The sequence below is a fragment of the Bombus affinis genome, chromosome 3 (genome assembly GCF_024516045.1).
Source record: "Bombus affinis isolate iyBomAffi1 chromosome 3, iyBomAffi1.2, whole genome shotgun sequence".
Taxonomy (NCBI): Eukaryota; Metazoa; Arthropoda; class Insecta; order Hymenoptera; family Apidae; genus Bombus; species Bombus affinis.
This window is the reverse complement of record NC_066346.1, coordinates 17,266,213-17,293,335: the sequence shown is the minus strand read 5'-3', so window position 1 is coordinate 17,293,335 and position 27,123 is coordinate 17,266,213. Positions and strand designations below refer to the sequence as shown.

Here is a 27,123-nt window from a genome sequence, read left to right as displayed (position 1 = left end):
AAATCGAATATATCGATCTTTTTGAGTTTGAAATTGGCAGAGAGGTCATGTGATAACCCGTTTGCATTAGGATTAATTTTATTCGTATGTTGTCATCAAATATAAAATTAAGAAGCGTTCGAAGAAAATTTGTTGACTGTACTCTAAAAGAGCCTAATGTATTAGAATGGGTACAGTACATGCTTCAAGGAAAAAACAAGAAGAACCAAGCGTAGTAACCCATGAAGACTGTATACCGTGCGTGGAACCGCAAGACAGAGTGCCAGGAAATCCAGGAAGTTTCGAAGATATACACAAGAAAGTTAAAGATCTTTACCCGCAGAACTTTGACGGTGCGCGGCTCGTCATCAATAAAATACTTAGTGACCATTTTAACGTGACCCATACGATAACTCTTAGTTCCGTTACACCGTCTGGATACAAATTTGGTGCAAAGTATGTCGGTACAAAAGTAGTCAGTTTAAAAGAAAGATATCCCGTAATCGTGGGAGATATCACACCAACTGGAAATTTGTCCGCGTCTTTTGTGCATACCCTTGCATGTAGATTTAGATTTAAATTATCAGCGCAAATTGCCAATGAAAAATGGAAAGCATTCAGTTCCAGCTTAGAATATCGGTCGAACGATTTTACTGTAGCGATGACCTTAGCCAACCCAAAATTTAAAAAGAAGCAAGCAACAATGGTAATACACTTTTTACAATCGATCACATCGAGAATCGCGTTAGGAGCCGAAATTGCATGTCTTCGTGGCTCGAAAGTTCCAGGAGGTCAACAGACAGTCATGTGTCTGGCTTTTAGACACAGTACAGGACTTGCGACATTATCCGGAACGATAGGTGAAGCGGGCCTTCATCTTTGTTATCACCGCAAATCTAGCTCGCAACTGGAACTCGGGGTCGAGTTAGAAACAAACACGAGGACTCATCAGTCAATCGCTACTATAGTTTACCAAGTAAACGTACCATACGCGGATCTTGTCTTTCGAGGTATCGTGAATTCTGAGACTACAGTTGGTGGCGTGTTTGAGAAGAAACTATACCCAATTCCAGAATCTTCGCTGGTTATTAGTATACTTTTAAACCACAAGAAGCAGCAATTTCGAGTGGGTGTTGGTCTCAATATTGGACAATGATAATCAACGTATAATGTGGCTTGTCATTCTATCCTTTTTTCTTAGATCATTTATAAGAATGGTAGGAAATAATTTGATGGTACAGAAATTAATATAGGAGAGAATTGTAATTATTCCTTTCAAAATCTTACAGAGTGAACGTTACAATCTCTGTGACTTAATAGTTCGTGATAACGTGTTAACATCACTATATGTATTAAATAATTGTTATGTTTATATATGTATTATAAAATATCCGAAAACTTTGAAGCATAAGACCTATATATTGATATACACTGAGTATTAAAAAAAGCCTACAATCTTTTTATCTAATTTAGTGAAACTAAATGCAATGTGCCTGATATATCAAAACTGTTATTTTTATCATTAAAAATTTTATTTAACAATTTTCTTTGATATCTATTAATTGAATATCATTCTAATCATCTCCGTTTGCTATCCTCTCATCCAAATCATCGTATTCGTGAAAAGCAGTTGTTTTTAATTTGTCGAAATTCACGTCAAATTTTTCACTGAGAAATCCATTTTCATCGGCGTATTCTAAAATATCACAGATCAATGGCGATTCCACACCTAAAACGTACTCACATGTTTTCGGTTCGACTAGAAAAAGAGAAACACTCGATGGACTGGCCGTATGACTTTCAACACATTTTAATTTCACCTGGAAATTACAAAAATTGTGGTAGCTACATAAATTCTTTCGTATAAGAATAAATAAATCTACTCTATAAAATGTTTGTGCATATATATATATATATATATATATATATTATATAATACTTCTGTTTGTCTTGGATTCCCAGTTTTATCGCAAATGGTACCATCGCTATAAAAATGGGAAAGCTGTTTCCGCAATTCTGGAGACTTTGGTCTTTTATGTGGATGTGCAGCAATCCAGTCCAAATGCTTTTGCTTATCGAATTTACCAAGATTTACTATGGTCTTTTTACCATCGCGTTCAATATGATATTGAACTACAGAGCGTCCATAACAAAATTCATACTTCCACCATCCATTGCCCTATTTTCATCAATTATGTATTATTAAATAAAATATAATTACAGAATACGGTCAGAAGTGCAATACCTACCCCGTGTAAACAATTCTTTCCGCTTAGAAAGTTTTTTATGGGACTCGCTTCCGCAGGACTAATACCTTGATCTGCTAACGAATTTAGGGAGTCTTCAATATTATTATGTTTATCGGTAACACCGACAGGATGTATTTCAACTCTAACACGTGCTTCACCATCCTGAAATAAATGCAAGTCAATTAAATCTTCAATTAATATACACACATAGTGAACATCATAACGAGAATGAGTACCAATTAATATCAATTGTATGAATTTGTTAAAAACATGAAACATATATTACACATCATTCCTTCTTTTAATTTATGATATTAATAGATAAACGATTGACATTATCTACAGTTAAATCGTGACTTTGCAACATTTTAATATTATAACATTTTATATTTATTCTGAAAATATATACATTATATAGTGTTTTGTGATGTGATTATTGGTATTTACTTAAAAGCAATATGTAAATATTATAAATTTGGTTGTGTACAAGTAAAGCAATAGATATTGTGATGCTAAAGACACAATGGTGCATAAATAGTATTCATAATGTTATTGTAACATTCTTTTGGAAAAAAAATGTAGATTTAAAGGGAATAATTGTATGTAGAAAAGGAAGGGACAGAATGAGATATAAATTAATGGCGACAAATGACAAGAACCACCAAGCACTTTGGCCTGATCCCAAAAATACGAAATATTCTGACCTGGCCCTCCTTATCTACATGGAAGATTGCATAGACTTCCTGCAGCTTGTCATCCTGCGCAACAAATAATTAATTCAATGTATAGATAATAAATAATGCAAACAAAAATTGTTTATCACTAAAAAGATTATTTATATGACTTAAGAGTATAAGTCAAAATTATTTAAAAAATCTTGAAATTTAGTAAAACTGAAGTGTTTCAGATAGATAAATAAGATATATAATTATGATCAATGCAGTTTTCTACGATTAGGTAAAATATAACATTTTATGCTGACAAAGTGCATAGCATAATGGAATTTATTTAAAATCTACTGTTATTTGAAAATATTTTGCATGTGTTTCACATAAATCAATATCAAAAATTATCACTATCACACACAGAAAATATATAAGTAAATATATTTTATTTTAAATAACAATATATACATACCACACAGGCATAGTCAAAAATAAATAACTGAATACACAGAATGTCAAATAGATTTACCGTTACTTTCTGATATCGAAGTTTCAGACTTTCCATCTCCATCGCAACAAGAGATCTTGGCTTCTTTGGTGCATTTTCAACTGGATGACAGTTAATTTCATTTTCCCCTGTAGCTTGGGGCTTGTAATCAGGATGATTACATAGCCAAGGTGAAAGAACAATAACTTCATATTCACAGCTAGATGGCTCTTCTAACGAAAACAGCTCATGTTTTCCATGCTGATAACAAACATAAAGAACTTTTATCTTTCGTGGTTTATTAGTTAAGTCACAAACTGTGCCATCAGCCATTTCAACTTCAATATATGGCATATTGATTCCATCAACTTTTTTAACTGGTATATCTGCTTTCCTAATATTTTCTCTTTCTGCATACTCAGCTAAAAGCTTTAACTCTTGCAACTTATCAAAAGTACCCAAATAATATTCTTGTGTCTTCACTTTCTTCCCATCTCTATCTTCATGATATTGACGTGCATATCGTCCATGGCATAATTCATATGACCAATAAGATTCAACCTATAAAAGATACTTATTTACGTTAAACTCGTACATGATACATTTATGGCATTTATAATACATACTCTATAAGAACAAGTATTTTGTTTAAATAATGTTGATAAAATTTCTATTGGATTTGGCCCATTGTATGGTTCGTTATAACCTTGCTCTTGTTCTGAATTATCAACTATTAAGCATTGATACTGTTCCTTATTTGCAGTTGTTATAATATAAGGTTCTACATTTGTTCTAGATTCCTATTAGGTATAATAAATATGATATAATATAGACATAACAAAATATTTAATAGATATTGATTTACGTTTCAATTCTAATAATACTTACTAATAAATCCGAGCTAGCTTTGCCCGGCCAATTAATTTTAAAAAGAACAGTATCGTCGAAACTTCTGAAATCGTGTCCATATACTATAAATGTAGTACACAATACTATAATAATATAAACATTACAATATTTCCACATTTTTATAAAATTGCAATTATTTCATCATATTTTTAGTCGAAGTATATGTAAGATATCTTCGGGCTGATGACAGCAATATATCTGCAAAAATATATCAGCAATGTATCAGTTGAAAAATTATTTCATATCACTCTTTGATGGTTAAAAAGTATTTGTTCGATTTCATTAGGCAAAAATATTATAATATATTTATACGTTTAATTTTTAATAATTTAAGTTCTATTTTTTATGAAAAACAAACGTTTCACTGTTCTTGTTGAAATAATTTTCTTGAAAAGTTGACACTACACTTATAATTATGTCCAAATTCCAGTAATTTTATACCACGTGAACTGTATACGTGGTCATATTTCTATTCAATCTTATCTAGTTTCATAAAATACAATGAGCATACATAAAGGAGTATGCTTAAAAATAAAAATATATAATTGTTTATAATGGTTTCTTTATTTCAAGTAGAATTTGTTTCATAAATCCGTAATAGAACTTATATTAGATTCGAAGCTCAGAGTTTGAGAAAACATCTGTATACATCTATCTAGAAAAAATCGAGTACAACTCATGTATGAACACATAGCAATAGCCAATCAAACAGTTTGCAGATGGCGTTTACAACGCATAAAAATTCGAATTCCCGCGGCAATCAATTAAATTCTATTTTATGGATTCTATATGTAAATTGGATAATTTCTTTTTCAACAGATTAATTAATTTAGAAAGAGAGAGAGAGAGAGAGAGAAACAGAGAAACTCTGAAGCCATACAAGTGGGTCTAGTAAAATACTTCTTATTCAAATTACTAGCGATTTGGCACAGACCAGGAGAAGGGATCTCTTGTTCGAAAGTTTATAGAACCGCCATTGCTACTGAGTAATCTGACGATTCGACGAAATCGTTTCTATTGTTAAAATTTCAAGAGTTTGGTGTGCCTTCTCAATACTGATACGTTTAACCTGTGATTCATGACCGAGAATCGAGATCGGAAACTGATCGAAGTAGAAAGAGCCATAAACTAGTTCGACCTTAAAAGTCATTTGGCGTTGATCATTTATTCACATTTTATAGACGAAAACCTGTGATAATTCGAAAACGTGTACTTCCAACTGAAATAACATGTCGGATACAAGACGACGACGAAAATCTAATCAGTCTTGTGGTTCTGATGACCTCTCGGACTCTTGTGAAGAATTAAACGCAACGAAAGAAACCCAGGTTAGCTGCTACAAAGGTGTTTTCGATTAAACATTTCGAAGATTTTAAACAAATAGTTTTACCATCCTTTCACGATTTCTGAGCTGCTGCCGTTTATCGAATTTTTTTGCTTTTTATTGAACTGAATTGAAAGTTCGGTGGAAGACCCGATTAAGTGGATTAAGTAGACTGCTGTAATACTTTTGAATATAATCGTAACTAGGGAGACTTTCCTTTGTGTTCGATGTACCGGCAAGTGGTTTTGCGGCGAATTTCTCAATTTCGGTGCATATTAGAATCCAAATAAAATTATTTTGTATTACCAAAATAAAATGTACTTTCATAATATCTGAGAAACTTCTAATAACAATTTTTTAACATTGACGTTACCTAATTTATTATAATCCCATTTTTATTTTCCCGTAGTTTCTTTATAAACTTTTTCTATAGAGCAGCGAGCAAACTGATGGTCATCAGGATTCAGAATGTGATATCTATCCTTCTGATTCTGATGCTGAATCTCAAGATGGTGCATTGCGAGAAAGTGGAGATGGGCAAGAAGAAGAAAAACCGCAGAAAAAGCTGGATGATGATGAAGACAGACGTAATCCACAATATATCCCTAAAAGGGGAACATTTTATGAACATGATGATAGAACCATCGATGAAGTAACAGATAGTGCAGTTGAGTCACAAAATGAGAGAGAAACCAAAGAAAAAAAAGTATGGAAAGATAAAGAAGATAGATGGGATCATGATCGATATAATGATGAAGAACAGGCACCAAAGAGCCATGAAGAATTAATAGCTGTTTATGGCTATGATATAAGAAATGAAGAAGGTCCACCTAGAGCTAGAAGAAGAAGAAGATATGGGTAAGTACATCTCTGAAAATATTAGAGTATTTGTAACATTCCATATCATGTGCTTTATATTTTTTAGCCGTGGTCCTAACAAATATACGCGTAATTGGGAAGACGAAGATGCATATGGAAAGCCTGGAAGTAATGTTTCAAATAAGAATAGAAAGTTTAATAGAAGTGGAGAAGATTTTCCTGCTCTAGGAACAAATAAGAATGCTTCCACACATGTAGAAGAACCAGTAATTTCATCAGCTTGGTACAGTAGTAAGAATAAGTCACAGAATAAAGTACAAAATTTTCCACCTTTACAAGCTCAAGGTGATAGTCTGAAATCAAAATCTAGCAATACGTCTAATACTCATACGTATGTAATATTTTTTAAACCATTAGATTCTTTTACTTAGATATATTTAATAAAATTTATTTCAATATCTTGATATACAGGAATGAAAATAAGGCTCCTAATGAACCTACAAATCCAGCTTGGAAAAAGGATACTAAACATTCGTCTCACATTCAGAGCAGTAATGGAAATAATGGAGCTGGTGGTGATGCAGATAAATTGATTAATACAAAGATATCTTCAAAAGATAATAACAAGAGGAACGTTCAAGAGTCTGTAAGCTTGGCAGCGAGTAGAACTCGTGGACGAGGATTCAGAACAAATGCTAATAACAATATGGTCACCAATAGAACAGTTGAAATCAAACCAAAGGGACGCGGAATTGGATTGACTATCACTGAGAATAAGAGAAATAATATACAGAATGATGATGAGCAACAAATTACTCATGACATGAAACACGTTAGCGTTACTGATGGTACTCAATATCATCAAAGTGGAAGACATAATAGTGAGTGTTTGAATCATGTATAATATTGCATCTTCATACTAATTTGTTTCTTGATGTTCTTTTAGAAAGCTTCTATGGACAGTCCTCAAATCAGCAGAGATCAGGAACAGTACCTCCAAGAATGCAGCAACAACAACCACAGCAGCAACAACAACAACAACAACAATCGATTCAGCAGCAAGATGGTTCTGCTAATAGGCCAAAACGTTATTCAAGTTTGCGACAGCGATCTACTGTTTCGGATAATCCAGGATCACAAAATTATCCACCACAACATGGGCAACATGGACAACACAATCAACACAATCAACATGGTCAGCATGGTCAACATGGATATTTTCCTCCTCAAGGTAATAAGATACAAATGCACTCAGAAACGTTATTATCTATAAAATATGTTGGTGAGTGAACAATATAGATATGGTACATCAAATATCCTGTATTAATATTTAACTTGTATGTATATGTATTTAGCTGGAAATTCAAGAGGTGTTTTAGATTCACAAGGTAAGAATGTAGGTTACTATGTGTGTATAATTTTTTATTTATTTGTTTTTTTTTTTTTTTTTGTTAAGTAAACATAATTGTTTATGTCTGCATATTTGTATGTTATTTTTTATTATATTTGCGCACTTAAACGAATGCTCATAGCATATATTTCAATTTTATAGGATATCCACAAGGACATTTTGAGCAAACCACACCTGTTGCTACTGCAACCGCACCTATGACTGGTCAGCCTGTAATTCCTATACCACCTAATGGTCAACCTGCCAGTTATGCTCCACCATTTTTAGTACCGCCACCTCAGTTTATTTCTCCACAAACTGCTCCACCTAGTATAATTAATTACGTTCCTGGTCCAAATGGACCAGCATTTCAACCAAATTTCCAAGGTTATCAAGGATATAGTCCACCAGTACAGGTACGTTTTTCTACTACAAAATCTTTTATTCTTTTTTTTTAAGTTATATTATTTAAGAATTGTCACATATATTTTTATTTGATATTTTATAGCCACAACGTCCTCCACCTCCACAAGAATTGTTTCAACCACAAGGTTGTACTTACTATAGTCCAGCGCAGCAGCAGCAGCAACAACAACAATCGGCTCCAATGAGACGACCAAAAGCAGCTATTCCAATTCTTCCACCACCAGAGAATCAACATCAGACCAGTCGAGGAAGAGGTAAACCCACACAGCCACAACAAACAAATCAACTTGGTAATACACAACAGACTGAACAAGGAGTTAAAATTAACTCAATAGAAAGTGATCAGAAGACTGTGCCAGAACAGTTCGATAATATAGAAATTGAACAAACAGAAACTCAAGAAACAGAGAAAATCGACGGTTCGAGTGCAATAGCGAATCCTGTGGTTGAGAATACCGAAAAAGATATTAAAATTCTTGATATCGAAACACCAGTGAATTTGGGAGATACTACTACCGATCAATTAGACGATATAAGTGCTAATAATTCATCAAAAGTCATTATGAAGGAGGAAAATATTATTTCGCTTAAAGCTATGGAACCAGTCATTGAAAAGGCTAAAAATGATTCAAACAAAGTAGAAAATACAACGACTGAAAGTACAGTTGTTGAAGAAGCAGCAGCTTGAGAAAACATCGTACAGCGTGTAACGTTCCTTGCGAAAGACATAATTGTGACATTTCGTGAGTATGAGTACATATATCATAAAGATACTGTGTAATTTTATTGACGTTACCATGCAATCTGTATAGAAAAATGATCTTCACAAATTATTTGTGAGATACTTTAGGAATTGGATGTGTGCGTGTCTAAAATATATTTTGAATGAGTATCTAATTTCAGCATATTGTTGTATATTTCGTGGATAACATTTGTATCAATGTTTCACTACGAATTCCATCGATCTACTGCTGTCATTAAACGTCATCCTTCTATATTGTTAAACTCCTTTCATATACGAAGTCTACTAATAATTAATTATTAGTAGTGGCAACTAGTGTTAAACATATTATTGTATATCGAGTATTAACGCATGCAGCATCGGCTGGTAAAATGACTAATAAATCGATATATCTTTTTAATATAAACGGCTATTGTAAATAGGATATAATCAGGTCAGTAACCTCAGTATATATTGTTTTTCGTGTATAAACAAATTTGTACTGCGATTCGAGTAAACGGCGGATGAATGAAGTACATTTATTAGATAAAGAACCACTACTTAATGCTTTAATTTTACTTATATTACACTAGAACAAAAGAAATCTTTAATCTGCATCGTGAAGAAATAATCGTTACATAATTTACCATATCTTAAAGTCTAGTTAAGTCAAAAGTAATACTAACTATTAAACTTGTCATTAATAAATGTTAATCGGCTTTTCGTAATAGCTACGAGAAGTCCAAACCGCGATTATTCTTTTTTTTTTTTTTTAAATACGCTTATGAAGATATGCTTTGTTACTGGCAAGGTGGAATGGAAAGATAATATATTGATAAGAAGTTTTTCCATAAACGACTAAATTTATTTTCCTCTTTTTAACTTATTAAGTTTTGCATAAACTTTAATTGTACGGATCCTATCAATTAATTTTAACTTGTATAAAATTTTCATTAACAGTGTTGATATCATACAAACAGTGGGATTGATCATTCAGTTAAATGATTCTCATATGCGGTAAAAATGTAATTTTTGTGGACTGAAGATAAATTCGGTCGAGATTATATGAAGTGCTAGTAGAAATGTACAGAATATAAGATTTACATCATATATTTATGACATAGCGATAATATATATTATTTATATCCTATTCAAGTTTTTACATACAATTTTGTCAGCGAACTTTACGTATCGTCTGAAGATTACATACAATATAATAGTTCTAAATACAATCATTCTATTATGAAGAATGATTTACAAATTCATACGTGCCTATGTTATAGTTTACGCTCTGCGAGAATAAACATCGAGCTTCTATGTGGTAATTTTTAATATTGTAAGTACATTTTACATATTAATTCAATGATATTCAATGTTTTCTTATATCAGATGATTCCATTTTTCAATGGAACTTATAGTGTCTACCAATTTTTATCAATTTGGGAACTAAATATAATCGTTTTAACAAGTATTTTTTATTATTTAAAATACTACCGAGTGGAACATAGCGTTTTTGTTATATTTATGTAATATTTTATATTCTACATTAGTATTAAAATTCAAATTACATGTAAATAAATTACTTGTGAATCTTACTGCGCGTCTAATAGTTATATCATTCGTGTTTTTCATTCTGCTGAATAGTGGTTATAGCGCTGAGAGGTATAATTTCGGTATTTCGTTGAAGATTATTGTTATTCTTAAACGTCGTTCGTATCGTCGTGGTCCGAGATTTTATTCGAGGGAAATTAGATGTGCTCGCAAGATATCCACGCTGTATTCGAGAACCATTCTCTCGAGCACAGCGAAATGTACGCCTAAACGCCTTCCGAAATTTTCCTGTAATAAAAGTTCTTCATTAATTATCGAATACTTTCTGTAATATTTTACAGGTACATTATATACAAATTAGATAATTTGCGTTGTTTTAAGTTTGTATTACTTTCAAAGAATGAACCATTGTGTAAACCTTAAATCGAGGTATAATGCTATAATTAAGATTAACATCATTATTGTCGTTTGACTTCAATTTTCATTATAACTTTAACGAAAAGGGTAAGCTATATAATATTTCGTTATCGACCTTTATTTTAAGCGTACTTTTTAATTCCTAATAGATCGTTTGAGTCTCAGATATGCAAATAAAATTCTCAGAAAGGGTAAAATCATCTATCAAAACGCCTTCTACGTCTGCATCTTAAGATAATTAAGTAATTATCGATCGATTGTTTATTTGTAATGAACTTCTGTAATTTAATTCTCTTGTGTCGTCGGTTATGTGTACAGCGAAGTGGTTAAATTAAAACGAAAAGGTTACACATAAAGAGAAATTATCGGTAAAAGAGAAATTGATTTTGTAAAGTGGCCAATAACTGTGGAATATAATACAGCTCACCCTAAGCGTAATTCAGATTGCGGAGGACAAAACCCAAAACTACATCGATCCTGGACAGATTCGTTTTCGGTCTGAGTTCCTTCCAAGATTGTATTAGGGACTTTTTTCACCCAAGAGACTCGTATTTCCGTATGTCAGAATCGTTCTCGACGACTTTGCGATGCAGATCGACATTCGTTTGCCATGTAAGCGTAGCTGGGTTGCTGGTTTGGCCTGCGATCGTTCGTGGGGTTCAAAGGCGTGCATTCTCGGAATGTACGACCAAACTCCTGCCGGAACTTACCTGCAAACCACACGCCGAATATCTCCTTTTGCTTTCACCGTTGCCATCGTTTCTATTTCCGGTTTCATTACGAGTCGGAATTATTAAAGTGGAAATACAGCTATGCGTAGTCTTTTTCTTACGAACTGAAGTATCTTTCGACATTTGGAAACGTATTTAAACGATATGTACATCTTTACTGCTCAAAAAGTATTTTTAAAAGAAATTACAGCAAAACTTTGTCGAATCAAATGGCATAATATAACGATCAACTCTGTAAAAGAATCGTGCCATTGTTCTTTTCGAACTCTTCTACATTTTCAAATGCAAACTGAAAGTTAGAAACACCAAAGTCGTTATCAGTTAAACGGTGAAACGTCGCTTCATTTAATTACCAAGTTCTTTAAGTAAATGAGATCCGAGAAATATCCGGGGAGGTGCGTGTTAATAACAGCCGCGAGGACAGCTCTCCGATAAGTTTTGAATTTCGTAATGAATTAAGAAGATAGATTTCGTAATGAATAGGGTGATTCATTTTGAATCTATACATAGTCTAGTACATATATCTAGAAATCACTTCAGAATCATTAGAAGGGTGAAAAGAGAAGCAAGCAAGAGACAGCAGAAGAGAAGGGAGCAAAGGAAGAATTTGATCAAAAGTCAATTATCTTAAATATTCTATTTACACATAGGAACGAATCACCTTATTCCACGAACGCGAGAAGTAGCGTGACATGGATCTTTATGTATCAGCATTACGTATCAGATCGTTTGTAGTAAATCGATCGTATCGAGCTTGTCAATTATTTTTTGATCAAAGAGGTACAGCACCGTGCAATCCATAAAATCCATAGAAAGTCAGCTGACAGTATACGGCGATAAAATTCGAAAGCATTATATTCTGTTGGTCGACCAAATCGCGAAAAAGTGATCTTACCCGATAGAATTATCCGACACGCGCAATTGAAACACGATCGATAAACTATTGTTTGTTTAAAATTAATGAAAGTCAAAAGTCGTTTACCGCTCATGAAGTTGTAGATCAGAGGATTAACCGCGCTATTGAAATAGCATAGGCCATGCGCGATTAAGCTGATGGCGTTTATCCATTTATTGGATGGTAATGTGGTGGTATACCTGAAACGTTAAATAATACGGACATCAATTTGCTTTGAACAATAATGTCGTTTCCCAACTGTCGTAATACACGCGTTCGTCCGTAACCGAAGTATTTGAGTGTTTTTGTTTGTTACATTACGTTATGTGGGATATTAAGGTAAATCGAATTTGTGTAACGTATCGATTAGTGGAAGATACCTTAAAACGGAGAGCAAGTGCACAGGGAAATAGCAAATCGCAAATGTGATGACCACCGTGACTAACATTTTTGCCGCCTTTCGTCGAGATCTCAGCTGCACTTCCGGATTTCCGCCACCGGTCGATGGAATCTGGCTCATCTGGGATGCTCGTGACGGTACTGCAAATGCTTGGTATTATTACTTATGTCGTAGAATTATCGGTTAGTATTTGCTACGACCGTGATATTACTGATTGGACACAGCTTAAACGTTTAACTGTAAAATGAACGTCCACGAAAAGATTAAATGTCGCGTTAAATATGTTCGCAGTTATTCGCAGTTTGGAATTTCGAACGTTGAATACTAACGATACTGTCGATAAGAAAAGATCGCGATGATACGAATATCCGCGAAGAAAAACGTACAATGACCCGTACGAGCATGTTCTAGAAATATTTTATAATAGCTTCGTTGCGCGTGTAAACGCGCGGTCATAGATCACGTATAATTTTCTTTGTAGAATAAAAAATACAAAGGAAACGCAGATCGATCGTTTGCTTACAATTATGTCCTGGAATGTTGCTCCTCCAAAGGACTTTTACAATCTGCCAATAGGCTACGCTCATGAAGATCAAAGGTCCGGTATAAAGGAAAATTAGTTTGACGATAGTAAAGGCGACCTGGCTCCTTTGACTCCAGGATATGTCGCATTGCGTGAATAAAACGGTCTTTATTTTGATGTGCGTAGGTGGGACGGTATGCAACACCACGAGATCTGGAATATCTGTACAAACGTTGAGCGTTGATGCATGGTTTTTCTCATAGTTTGTCAGTAACTAAAAATATGTCGGATGCCTTAATTTTCGAATAAACTATTCCATAAAAGCGTACTCTAAACACGAATTATATGCTTGTTTCGTCGAATTGCTATTTAAGAAAAGATATTAAATTAATATTTAGCTACCAAATAGAAGGGCTGCCGCCCAAATCCCGATGATCGCACTTTTTGCTCGTCCAGTGGTGGACTTAAATCTCAGGGGAAAGCATATAGCGTACCATCGATCTATCGATATGAAAGTTAGGGTCAATATGCTCACGGTCACGGACACTGTCTGCAACAAAAACCAAGCAGAGGCAAGTTTATTTTTCAAATATTTATGTGATCATCGGTAGAGATAAATGCTGTAAAAACAAGAGCTCGACAGTTCGTTCCTTGCTCTTTCGAGTATCATCCAGCGTTATTTAGAACAAACGAATTAACCATTATGTGTTCATTATGAATTTTAATTTGTTCATTCATGAAATTTCCATAAGTTCCGTTCGCTATAGAACTGACGTGTTGCATCAGAGATCGATGATGATAAAGTTAGAATTATTTACAGGTAGTTGACATTTTTTGATATCCACGTGAATACGAATATAAATACTCGTTCACTCGTTATAGAATCATAATAGATCATGTTATTATAGACATTGACATATCTTACGCTTTAGCTTTTTAACCGGTAACACGGTTTGTTCGTAGTCGGTCTAGTACAGAGAGACGTGTTATGAATATAAAACGAACGGTTAGAAAATATGACCGAGGACTTGGTAGGAGTTTTGCTTCTGGGAAAATGATAAAACTGCTGGTTCCGTTGGTGCGCCCGAACTTTCTCCCGCCAGAAAATTTATTGGCTTCGTAGCTCAGCTTCGAATTGCTTTTCTTTTTGTTCACGAACAACTCGTAGAATTAATAAAACGAATCGCGCCGGTCAGTTCGACCTAAATTTCTTTTCGCGAATACCATTGGTAGCGCGTTTGATACATTTGACGAAACCAAGTGAAAAACTGAGCGAAAGTCGGCACTGATTAAAAACAAACAAATCGTTAAGCAAATCGCATTTAAAATAAAGCATTTCAGCCGTGAAACTCTTTCCGACGTTTGCCGAGAAACGACATATGCACATTCATGTTCTGTTTACCGGGCATTTCCCGTGCGACGTCTTTTCATACGTTATGCTAATGCGTTTAGAGGTCCGACTGCAAGTGCTTGCTGTCGATTGAATTTCCGAATTATCGTCAAAGGGCTAGTTACGAAGCTCCTGCGCGGCAACAAACACGAACGTCGGGTATATTCGAATTGATCGTCGAATTGGTCAGTAGCAGGTTCAACCTTCTAGCTTCAGGTGCTCTCGACAGGTTGCTACTTTTCGAGATATTAGCCTTTTACCGATTAGGCCACCGCTCTGCTCCGTCATAGCTTTCGTACTGTCGCAATGTGGTCGTAACTTTTCATCCCCTTTCTGTGGCAAGTAGCAATTTACGATTTCATCTTGTCATACTGTGACGGTTGCGTCTAATCCGACTAAATTTCTCCTGCGAAGATCGAGAAGAAACGTACAGGTGTTATTTATTTTTACATTGATACTTTCCACGTTCTATCCGTTTAACGAAGAGTTCCTATGTAAATGTAGTCGTTTCATTTTTATCGTGAAATCTATGCGCGCGAATGGAAGATAAATCGGAGAACATAGAATCTTAGTCGAAGATAACGATGCTCCGAGCTCCGGGGATACTTTAATTTCAACGAAGATAGGAGAAGATTAAGCGATTGAAAAATCCCGAACATCGTTAGCCGCGACTTGGAAATACGGCTTCGATATAGCGGAATTACCAAAGGGAATCGTAGCTATCTCAGCACGAGTAATTTGTCATTTCTTTCGTTTGTTTCTTGGAAAGAAAAGCAGCGAATACCCTTGATTCGTTTTCTAGGTGCGGCGACCGATTTCTTGGAGAATTATTTATCAGACAACCTCGATTATCGATATTAGTTCGAGCTCGTCTTTCTCGTATATTTATAACAATGTGATAAAGGAAATTCCGTTTTGTCGTCGGTAGCGGACATTTGAAATTGAAACTGTTCCCGACGAAAGACACAAATCCTACTCGTCCCAAGTGACTATCCGTTTTCCCTGTGATATACGATACTCTTGGAATAGTCGAAATAGTTGTACGTAATTTTTGTCGTTTGCAATTCGGGGAGAACTCGTTACTTCGTGATACACAAATGGAGATCAAAGATAGGCTTTCTTTCAGAAATACGATTAAATTGCGTGGATATTTATATTGGGTACAAGATCGATCGTTCCTTACTGCAGTTGTAATAATTAGAGTCGGTCAAGGATCCCTACAAGGAGATATTCGAGCTATAGGGTAAATCGATCGGCATTAGAACAGCAGAAGCAAAGAGCGGTTACGTTTAACACGCAGAGCAAATTGTTCCGGACGCATTCGCTTGTCGTTATTCTATCCGGCATGGTTTCCACGCAATTAACAGAGAGGCCTGCGCCAGGCGAGATATCCCAATTTATTCGTCGCGTTTAGGTAGGAAATTTTGAAGTGTACGTAAAAGTAATTAAGGCGGATTTCACGGTATAAGCAGTTAAACAAGACAGAGTTCTCTAATCGATCCGTAAAAGTGTCACATGGAAAAAGTTAGATAAACGTGGAAGGAAAAGAAAGAGGTGAGATGTTGACGGAAAGGATATATACAAACGTGAGTCGAATAATTCCTCTTGATCCTGAAGCGTAACGGATAGGTTGCTCGTCAGCCTGAACAGAACCCATTGTTTTTTCAACCCCCACCTAATGCGAGACGATTTCACAATTGTTTGTCACCGTAGGCGACCGTAGAGCGCGTTTTAATTAAATCTCGGCTATCTACCGGTCACACTCACAACTGCATTCGTCACGCCAGTGCGTGCCTAACGTGCTACCGATATCACGACAATACCACTTGGGGCTTTGCCCTTCGGTCACCAGAGCGATTGAACCAACACCGGCTGCCTCGATTAACGAGTGCCAGTCTGACGATGATAACTGGCGGATCGACGTTGAAATCGCTTTTCCAAACGAGAGAGTATCTTCATCCTTTCCTTTTTTTTTTTTTTTGATCATCAACTAGTGACACGCATCGTGCCATTTTCGTGCCACTTTCTAACCAAACTGTGTATATCACCGAGAATGCGTTTTTATCGAAGAATTTTATTATTCTGATTTGTTTCTTTATATATATATATATGCTTGACTTTTTGGGAAGGTCAACGAGTACAATCAATGGTACACACGCGAAGAATCTTTGACCTTTTCCTCATTTTACACTCAGTTTGTTATCCTCTTTTGCGCTGTTAATTAGAGGAATTATAGTTTTATTGGTGGAAACCTGAAGCCAAAGCATCACAAAGGGAGATATTAGGGTAACGTTCTAAAAAATTCACCTTATCGATTCGGTCACGAGAAAGAGCTGTTCCCTAGTGAAATATCACCTGACTCATATGACTCGTCTGCTACGAACAGTCCCTTGGTCGCCGTAACGACCCCGAAGGCACGCAAACTTTGTATCATTAGCTTCTTCGTGTCTTTCGAGTTTCGAACTCCCAAATGACGCACGGACCTAGCGGCAATATGTATCCTTACATCTCTTCAGGGTTAAATAATCAATGAGGTGCCGATGCCGATACATATTTTTGAGCGTCCCTTAGGATTACTTTGCATTGCGTTCGCCGGGTGTATCGAAAAACCCACGGGAAATTCACTTCGTGTCACGCCAGGTAACGTTTCGCTACGTTAAAAAAAATAAAATATCTTGGCAACACATGCATCCGTCTCGTGAACTTTTAACTTCGTCCCAACGTTGGTTTGTCGTAAAGCAAGAGTTGCGTGCGCGATTACGATCCAACGGTCCGTCCATGACCAGACCTACTTCACTTTGACTTCCTTCGCTTTCAGAAAGATATGGAGACTTCATATGTGCGGAGTGTTTCAAAGATTTCTTAAACTGCACGACGAAAACACGTCGGGCACTGTACATAACTGTAACATAACTATGTCTTACGGCATTGGCAAGAATTTAAATCTCGCGATAGATAAAGTTAATCGTCGCGACGGGGAATTGTATCGTTTGCTACTGCTCGCAACCATTCTGAAAGTAGATATTCAGCATTACGGTTTCTCTATGTAACGTGACAACTCGGAAAATTTTTCTTTTCTTTCTTGTAATCCTATTCCGTAATGTCGGTGTACGTGATAATATTCCAAACGAGCAGAGCTTCTTTTCCCCGTGGAACCACCGCGGAATTTCAAACGTTGAAAAAAGCGAAGCGACGCTCGTTACTTATTCCTTCGTTTTGGCGAATGTGATCGTTCCTTTTTGAAAATCGCTAACATCTACGTTATGTATAACAGCTATGTTCTCGTGTATGTATAGTCAGAAGCCAGGAATCGTTAAACATTCTGCACAAGCCAGCCGCGATCTTATCTGAAATGCAAATATACGAATCTCCTGACAAATTGCCACTGCTATAGGAAATTGCCACTTGGTACGGTAATATGTTTCTCTTGGATAAAAGAAAAAAATATACAACTTAAGTCGGCTTTCGGCAATCGTACAATATAGATTTATATCTTAGATACGATAGAACCTGGTAACAAGTCGGGGAATACAGAACAACAGAGACTTTACGTTATGGAGGAAATGCGCTCGTAACACAAGAGGGGTTTAATTCTCGTTCGAAGAGGGTCGACCAATATTACAAGCCTATCGCAGTCGTTCTGCTGTTTGCCACTTACTTCCACGGAGGAAATCTTTATTTTAATCTGGATTAAAGGGAGCAGCGAGGTACGATTATACAAACGATTAATTCCACAGCACCGGTTTCAATCTGGTGTCTTTGTCATCGGATACAGTGCGTAAGTAATTAGAAGGCTGTTGTATGGAGTATCGGCTCGAATATCCCACAGGGTTGAATATTTCATTTAAACGGACGTATTGTCGAGAAATATCCGCTTTAAGCGTGTCTTAGTTTCTTCGAAAAAAGTTCTTGGCTGCTATCCATAGCCGAAGAAATTATGCAATGTATAAACAGCGTGACGATAAACACGCATTCGCAGAGCGACGGCTCGGCGAGACCCGGTATTCTCGTTATAGCTAGCTACGTTACGCTCCGTCTCTTTGCTTTTCGCGTTTACTTCCGGTAAAAAGTATTCATGTACACGTAGAGACGTTGCCGTGCTTGCGACTCGGCACGTGCTTCACCCGCTTTTTCCATCTCTCCGGCATTCGTCGGGCTATCTCTTCTTTCTTCACGCTGGAATCTCGCCTAGCGACTCGTTTTTACTCGCGACGACCTCTCCCGGCTGTTTTTCACAAAAGTAACGTTACCTTGGTCCTTGATGAATCTCTACGCGGTGAACTGGATACAACGAACGCCGGTTGCCACCGACATTCACGACGCAAGTAAAGTTATCCAATCCAACACAGATGAAAAGCGATTATTATTTCGAAAGCGAGACGAATTCAGCTCAGCGAGTTAAATTCCTTGAACAAGTTGAGAATGCAGAAATAAGTTATCGCGCGGCAGGAACGGTGTTCGGTAATACGTTGTAAGATAACGCGATTTGGTCGCTAGCTGAGGCTGCCTTGGTTGTGCCAACATGTTGGTACATCCTAACGAAGGCACAGACGCAGGATGCAAGTTTGCACATCGGCGTGGATATCACATGCATGGGACTATGATAAACGAGCCGAACGATATTTCCACACAACTGTATTTCGGTATATACACGTGTAGCCCTGTTGTAATATTGGCCGATCAAGTTTTAATTAAATGTAGGATCACACGTGCTCTTGACCGCACAGGTCGATCGTAGCAAACTGCAAACCAAATCGCGCATTCTACGTTAATTATCCCTTGGACGAAACAGTGCGGTGTATCGTTTGCAAATATGTTGCTTGAGACGCGTTACACGAATATCGCCGTTTCCATAGCCATTAATGCAATATTAATGGGACGTCGGCAGGGTAACCTTTCTTCTCCATAGCTTCGGTTTAGCAAAGCTGAGTGTGACTCCGTCGTTAACATTGCTGCAAAAGCGACGATAATTATGACCAACTATGGATCGTTCCTCGCGTTCTCACGCGTATCTTACCATGTAGCGAACACCAAAGTCTGAAACAATACACCAACAATAGGCTATAAAGCAAGTTTGTGTAACGTTGTCTTGGCTCCCGATACGAGATACGCCCTTTGTACTCTACCACCTCTTTGTAGTATCGCAATAACGCGTTAAACTCGTTTTCTCCTGTTGCTTGTTTCATTTTATTAAATTCCATCGCGCAAGACGTTCGAACCTTTTGCAGAATTAATTAATTATTATTCTAAACTCATTTCGAGCTACGCGATGTATGCAACAGTGTCTCGTTCTGTGTCCGTTTGCTTCGCAACGAATCGAAGATTCGTAAAATTCATTGCCCACCGTGTAATTCGCGTATTCCGTTTTATCGAGCGAAATAACGGCGATCAGAAAGTTCGTTTGTTCCGCTGACGTGGCCACCGCCCTCGCGATGTTTATTCCGCTCGGTTGCCAGACGCTACACGATGCGAAATCGCTTGTATCTCATTTTGAATTATAAGCGCGCCATTCTCTTTTTTCCATTCTTTTGTGATATACGATACGGTCATTCGTGTCTATTTGGTCTGCTAACATGTGGTGATACGCGAGGAAAATGAGAAAGAATGGTAGAGCAGCGTCGCATCTTCGTGTATTGCATTACATATTGCATAAGACGAGTATTACGAAGCGGCAAGTGGATTGCATAACAGATGGAATTTACGAGTGTCGACTGTAATAGTCGAATCCTCGGTTAGCTATCAATCAAGCAGCATATTTCTTTTGTTAGCGATTACATAAATTTTTTTGCGGTCAATGTCGAAACCTGCAGAATATGTCTCATCCGACTGTCAAGTTTCGGACGGTATCGTGGATCAGGCGTGAAAAATGGTACGATCCCGAACAGGTCATTCTTCTTCGAAAATTGGATGAAAGAACGGGCGTTTAAAACGGTAATGAATTTTTTTAAGCTTTGCCTTTTTCCAACTTTTTTGTCTAATCATTTATGCTTCAACAGCGGTAACAATATCAAATACAAACTTAAACTGAAATTTGTTATAGCCGCGGGAACGTGATCGCGCGTCAGCCAACGCGTGACGTTTAAATCTATTCGTGATGTATAGAGCACGATACAACCATTGATCATCATCGCTTTAATTTTCGTACACCAACGATGTAAATAAATTTTCTAACAATGTTTAATTTGAATGAACAGTATTTTCATTATTAGAAAATCTTTATTTTTATTATTACTGTTATTAATAATTGAGCAAATGGAGGCGCCGGTGCAAAATTGGCAGCCAACAGCCTCGCGTATACAAAAATTATGTACTGGGTATGTCTTGATTGGCCATACCCCGCCAACACGGCACTTGACCGTACCGACGCGCTATTAAAGTAGCGAGTACCCTTTTTAAAATTATAACAACTTGTGCCGGCCTTATGTTACATTTAAAGTGATATACCGAATGCGAGAATCGCTACTTGTATCGAGCCATCTGTTGAACTGTCGACGAACTAAAAATGCCGATGCCCGTCGCCTCCAAAGAAACGCAATTTGGAAACAGATAATTAGGTAAGAAACATGCAAACTGCGATTAAAATTACAGGCAGGATGCACGAGAAGGAATACGATTGTTTCGACCTCGATATTGTTCGAGATATTTAGGAATCTACCTCCAATTACATTCCATAAGACGTTAATTATATAATTTCAGTACATAATTTGATTTACGATTAAGGCTTCCCAATCATGTCGTTGAGTCGAGAAAATTTAGGGGCGAATGCGATATCGGCTTTTCACCGGGTTGATACCGTTCGTTATTAGTCACGCGAAGAAGGATATTGTAATTGAGTTAATTAAAACTTGAATAAAGATATTTGTGTTCGTGAGGCGAGTTCTATTATTCGAAACTAGCCCGAAGTCGTCGACGAACCAACACGAATATACTAACGACGCGAACGATTCAATATTGAAGAGGAACTAAAAAAAAAATGCCCTAATCTTCGTTGAAAATTAAAGTGATCGTCTTTAATTCATCGCCGCGTTTCGTGTCTCAATGTTGGGTCAATCAGGTATCTAGGCATTAAAGAAAACATGTCCGACGAATATGAAAGCGACTAGAATATGAAATTAAGAATAACACGGCCGACTTATGAATTTATTATAAATTCAGGCCTCCGTCTGGTTTAGCAGAGAAAGCCTTTATCCATTACATTGCGAGTTTCAAAAAATTTATGCGTCGTATAAACTCGGAGAATAGAAGATGCTATGAATTGTCGGATAGAGAAGATCGCGAATTTTCACGTGATGGAAATGTGGTCGATCGAATCGCATCGGAACTACGTTCGATTTTGCAATTAAGGTAGCTGCTCTTTACCGCCTCGAACATCCCCAATCTCTTGTTGGCTCGAATTCGAACGGTAGCTTCGCTGCGAGCTTCCGCACTCTCGAAATAAATATCGAAGAAAAGTTCAACCGGTGGTACGAGTAGGAATCCAGCAGGTAACGAACGATAACGTGGGAGAAGAGTTCGCTTGCGCGTCCAACGAACGTACACGAAATCTCTAATCCCTGGATGCTCTCCAGAAAGAAAATATCGAGAAGCGTGAATGCAACATTTTAGGATGTTTAAAAGCTGCTACTCTTTTTAGCTTCGTTTCGTGACCTTTTCGATTAAAATCCTACGAGAGATAAATGTTAATCTAATAAATGAAGTGTGATTGTCATACCTGGAGATATGGCACGGCTTTGCACAAGGTCAAACCTAGAAACCAGGTTTCGGTGATGTCCCACAGTACGGTGAACGGAAGACAAAGCAATAAAACTAGGAAATCGGCCACAGCTAAATTGACAATAAAATAATTTGTCACCGTTCTCATAGAATGGTTCCTGTAAACTGCGATACAAACTAGCGCATTCCCGACTAGGCCGACCACGAAAACAACGCTATGCGACGCGATCAACACCCAGTCCCAAAACTTGGGGAATATATAATTTATCATACGATCCACGTACTCTTCGTTTGAGATACAATAACTATTGGTACAATTCGTGGCATTGTAATCGATGTCCGATTCGTCGGTGTAATCCATCGCTGAGTAGTCGTCCAAATAATCGATGGCATCGACCAACGTGGATATCACCGATGCCAGCCATCCCACGATCACTAACTCAAGAGGATGCATTTTTCTTTTTCTCTGTTAAGGATCCCTTATACGTTATTGATATCGAAAAGCACGAACCCTCCTAGGGAAAGTTCAACAAACAACTCCCTTTTTTTTACAGATTACTGCTGTTTTCAGTTTCCATTTCGAACGTTCTCAAGTTCGACGTTTCTTCAATAAATATTTAGCGTTTAGGGACGAAGAAAAGGGAGAAATACACGGCGGAAAAGTTATCGCTTCGGTTCGATTCGCCTCGTTTCCTCTGTTGTAACCGAGTGACATTTACTTATCTCTGATTTCCATGATATTAAAGACGACTCCCCTTGTTCTTTATCATAATTTCATTATCAGCATCAACTGCTAACATCGATCATTGATACGCTTGCTTCCATGCGATTAATATCGCTTAATTCTTGGTAGAATGGTAGATAGATTACTGAGTGGATCGTTCTTCTTCCCCTGTTTCTACCGTAGGAAAGAAATTTCTTTGCCACCGAAATGAGAATCAGGACTAATAAAGAAAGTTTTGGCCGTCACGTCGAAATGTCTGAATGAATTTCTTCCGACTAATGGCTCGACAAATAGAAAATCGATGATTCTTGAGTTCACCCTGCTTCGATCCTCTCCTTTTCCTCCTCTTCTATCGGATTTTCCAGTCTGCGGATAGACGATAAATTTGCTGTCGAGTCGATACCATGCTAAGTTTTTGCCTTATTCTTTCGTGAAAAAAAGAAAGCAGTGTCCGCGAGAATTGGAAAATCGAGAAGTACCTCGGTCGGATACGTTTTATCTCGTTCGAACGAAAGTATTGTCCCACGGATTCCCTCCTTTTTTCGGTTTTACTTCCGACGTCTGACCGAACTCTAGAGAGAAAATTCGAGATTAAATTTAATTACAGGATAGCGATGAAATTGTTGGGAAGTAGCGAAAGGAATTTTTCTCGTAAAAGTTAATACAGAGAACGACGAATCGATCGATTTTCGATCAACGTAGCGATTTATCGTGGCTATTCGCGAAACGGTCGACGATATCGATCCGCGTTTAAATAGAAAAAATCTTCTGGATCGTGTTCTCCGCAAGTAAAATGAACATTGCTGTTAAGTTTAACGAAGCATCGCTCGGAAACTATAATTTAATCGAAATTTTAATTGTACTTGAGTAGAAGTTACTGTGGCGTTACGACACCATGGTGCAGTTTATAGTACGAAGATCATAACGCAATTGTACGGTCTCTATTAATTGATCGTATCGTCGTTCCGCTCGAAAAATCATTAGCCTGCGCTAATAAATTTCGGTTAAAAGCGCTAAAAGCATCGTATTCGCGTTTCAGATTCTCGATACAAACTCGAAATTCTGTTGGTTCGCCGTGAAAACTTTCCGACAAGAATTTTTTGGATTTCTGATTTCCCTGCGAGACGCACGACGTTTGAAAGAAAAACAACCACTCGATTATGCTACTAATCTTACGGGGTTTTCTACCACGTTTTTCTGGCGCGTCGGAATCGCCAATGACAACCAACATGTCAATTAATCAGGAACGTGTCAAAACCATTCTACCACCGTTTATTATGCGGCTCGTGGTTTAGCATTAATAGAATCAATTTCGTGATGTTCGTGAGACAAAAATTATGCGAATCGTCCACTTATTATAATCCAGTAATTACGGTTCGCTTTTCCATCGATTTCTTTTAATTTCAAATTCTCAGAATATACGGTATTAATATGTTTGTTTTCTACAAGAATCGAATGTTACCGTAGTGCGAGCTTGTGGAAAAGTGATAGACGTTCGAAATATTTTTAACACGGCATCCGACACGATGTTTCCGACTTCGTTCCAGCATGTTCTGCAACGGAAATATAAATTGTCATAGATTTGTCGGATTTGCATCAATTGTGGAGGATTTCGATTTATTCGATGGAAACTTCAGCGCGTTTCTTTCTTTCGCTCGTCACTTCCGCATTGTTTATGGTGCGACAAAGCGGGAAGCGAAATTTCCGAAGATGATTAATCGATTTGATTTCGGACAAATTCCAAGAGATGTTTGAGTACACGAAAGCTTTTGTCGCTTTGTTCTTACTTTTCTCCGTAGCCCTCGGACCAAACCAAAGGGGTCAATTCGCAGCTAATATCGTGCACAAGCTTCGTGGAAAGTCTAAAAAGAGAAAAAATATTCTACGATCATCAAAATTTTCCCTTTGTTCCCGTATTAGTCCAACCAACTATTCGTTTCACGGTGTTCAACGAAGTTTGCAAGACCCGAGTATTTTCTGTAAAGTCTTAAATGCGGCGCATGCAACCTTACTTCGCATATTTGTTATTCGATTTTTACGATTCCTTTTAATTCACCATCGCCTATTTCTTGCTTATTACTTGGCATTGAAACATACGCGTCATCGTCGCTATATCCGCAATTTTATTCAAAATCGTATCACAGTCACTTGCTTTTACACACCGCATTCGTCGTTTATCGAACTATTATTTTTCATACGAAAATTACTATTCGTCGTTGTTTAATGCAAATTTCTGGTAGTAAATATTCTACGTATTCGAGTGACTAATTTTCACTGAATTTTCCAACTGTCTGGATAAAATGGTGAAACACCGCATGTTCGAAGTTTTATATTAATAACAACGTGAAACCATTGTTTCATAAAGAGAATGTATCACAGGGTTTGTCGAAGATGTTGCGCGATGTGTGTCACGTCGACTTGTTAGAAAAGGTCCCAGTTCGGGAAAGGGATGTGAACGCGACGACGGATTCTGCGAAACTGAGGTATGTACGTCGTTTTAACGAGCGCGCGTAGGTGCGCTAGTACTAGTCGATGTCACATTTTGTCCTGAAATTTTTCCATGTCGAGCCCGATGAATACCCGGTGATTCTTACTCTTTCGCCAATTTTTTTTTCTTTTTTTTTTTATTAAAAGACAGAGTGGCCTGTTATTAAAGAAAGACAATCGTAAAAGTATAGCTGAAACGAGCAATCCTATATCGCTACCTCCAGTTACGTTAAGTGGTAAACGTTTGCAACGTTCATATTTTCTTTTCGTTAAACAAACAACGTATAGTCGTTGGATGTGCTGGAATTTCTCGGTATTTCGATCCTTTTTCTACTGTTTAACCGCTCTGTAGCAGCGTTACGCGTGTATCTATTTTTGTCAATAAATTCTACCAGGTAAAATTAAATAGCAATCTTGATTTTACGGCCAAATACAACTTTACGACGACTTTGATCGGAAATAGTCTTCGAAATGATTTGACTGTGTTTCATGCAGAAGCATAAGCTCCGTCAAATAAAAGTCAATAAAACTCCGATCAAATATAGTCATTGAATCGTAAATAGCCTCTGCTCGTGATAGCCGCACGGATAAAGGAAATACGCTAATGCGTTAACGTAATATTTCGTGCGGCACTTTATGTGTGCTCCGATCAATAGAAAATTCTAAGTTCGTCCCGTGCCAGTTAAATGTCCTTAGTGTCAATATCCTTCGAAATCCTTGGAAAATAAAAAGCAGCTTGACAGAGTATTACATTCCAGCGGAGGATTCCTTTCACTGACCGTTCGGATTAACGTTTGCGTTCCTGCACGATATTGAAAATTTAGGGGCGCAAAGGTTTCGGCCGTGCACGCACTATACGATCCCTCGTTAGTCCGTCGACTCGTTTGATCGCACGCTCATTTATCATTTCTGCAGCCGATAAATCTTTTAGAGTCAGCCTTTTCCTATCTTGCTGTCACGTTTATCTTGGCATTGATGGTTCGTGCGAAACTTACAAAATATTCTGCTATGCGTATTTTTTTCGACATTATTCAGGTCTCACCCAACTACTGGACACGACGGACCAGATCCGCAGACTAAAAAGAAAATACCCACTAGATTAAATCCATAGTCCTACTAGAATCAACAATATAAAGCTATTATAATCCATGTCATTGTATCACGCCAAATTAAGTTACTGAAAATTCTCAACGAGAATTGATTGTAAATATTCTAATAAATAAAAAAAAAAAAAAAAAAAAATTATTCAGGTCTGTTCGTTAGCTCTGTTGAGGTTTAAGATATGCAAGTGTTTCTCGTTTTTAACATACTTCAAAGATTTAA

At 37.0% G+C, this 27,123-nt stretch overlaps 4 protein-coding genes and 1 non-coding gene across 16 annotated transcripts; 2 read left to right on the top strand and 3 right to left on the bottom strand.

Annotated features, from left to right (window-relative positions):
• The first annotated feature begins 5 nt into the window (after window positions 1–5).
• LOC126914415 (mitochondrial import receptor subunit TOM40 homolog 1-like) lies at window positions 6–1,521 on the top strand. Its single transcript, XM_050718348.1, has one exon. It carries the CDS (start codon window positions 167–169, stop codon window positions 1,133–1,135), a length of 969 nt encoding a protein of 322 aa, XP_050574305.1. The 5' UTR covers window positions 6–166; the 3' UTR covers window positions 1,136–1,521.
• On the bottom strand, window positions 1,224–4,944 carry LOC126914398 (endoplasmic reticulum lectin 1). 5 transcript variants are annotated; one of them, XM_050718305.1, is made up of 8 exons: window positions 4,801–4,944; window positions 4,269–4,487; window positions 4,007–4,180; window positions 3,423–3,941; window positions 2,933–2,986; window positions 2,229–2,390; window positions 1,919–2,158; window positions 1,224–1,799 (listed from the first exon to the last, which is right to left on the bottom strand). In XM_050718305.1, exons 2-8 carry the CDS (start codon window positions 4,404–4,406, stop codon window positions 1,554–1,556), a joined length of 1,533 nt encoding a protein of 510 aa, XP_050574262.1. In that variant the 5' UTR covers window positions 4,407–4,487; window positions 4,801–4,944; the 3' UTR covers window positions 1,224–1,553. The 5 variants fall into 5 exon arrangements, with proteins under 5 accessions (XP_050574262.1, XP_050574260.1, XP_050574259.1 ...); XM_050718303.1 differs by having other exon boundaries at window positions 4,602–4,930; XM_050718302.1 differs by having other exon boundaries at window positions 4,648–4,930.
• Window positions 4,945–5,160: 216 nt separating this feature from the next.
• On the top strand, window positions 5,161–9,824 carry LOC126914385 (protein CASC3-like). 2 transcript variants are annotated; one of them, XM_050718266.1, is made up of 8 exons: window positions 5,162–5,617; window positions 6,047–6,471; window positions 6,539–6,823; window positions 6,904–7,313; window positions 7,379–7,663; window positions 7,788–7,820; window positions 7,985–8,238; window positions 8,331–9,824. In XM_050718266.1, exons 1-8 carry the CDS (start codon window positions 5,519–5,521, stop codon window positions 8,934–8,936), a joined length of 2,397 nt encoding a protein of 798 aa, XP_050574223.1. In that variant the 5' UTR covers window positions 5,162–5,518; the 3' UTR covers window positions 8,937–9,824. The 2 variants fall into 2 exon arrangements, with proteins under 2 accessions (XP_050574224.1, XP_050574223.1); XM_050718267.1 differs by lacking the exon at window positions 7,788–7,820 and having other exon boundaries at window positions 5,161–5,617.
• On the bottom strand, window positions 9,813–25,811 carry LOC126914404 (orexin receptor type 2-like). 7 transcript variants are annotated; one of them, XM_050718325.1, is made up of 8 exons: window positions 25,101–25,808; window positions 23,793–23,885; window positions 22,588–23,701; window positions 13,889–14,036; window positions 13,487–13,708; window positions 12,944–13,103; window positions 12,651–12,763; window positions 9,813–10,808 (listed from the first exon to the last, which is right to left on the bottom strand). In XM_050718325.1, the coding sequence occupies exons 3-8, from the start codon at window positions 23,041–23,043 to the stop codon at window positions 10,585–10,587; spliced, it is 1,323 nt and encodes a 440-aa protein (XP_050574282.1). In that variant the 5' UTR covers window positions 23,044–23,701; window positions 23,793–23,885; window positions 25,101–25,808; the 3' UTR covers window positions 9,813–10,584. The 7 variants fall into 7 exon arrangements, with proteins under 7 accessions (XP_050574282.1, XP_050574283.1, XP_050574281.1 ...); XM_050718326.1 differs by having other exon boundaries at window positions 22,588–23,679; XM_050718324.1 differs by having other exon boundaries at window positions 22,588–23,885; window positions 25,101–25,175; window positions 25,244–25,808.
• On the bottom strand, window positions 21,131–21,270 carry LOC126915007 (U11 spliceosomal RNA). Its single transcript, XR_007709991.1, has one exon. It is a non-coding gene; the product is annotated as a U11 spliceosomal RNA (small nuclear RNA).
• Window positions 25,812–27,123: the final 1,312 nt, after the last annotated feature.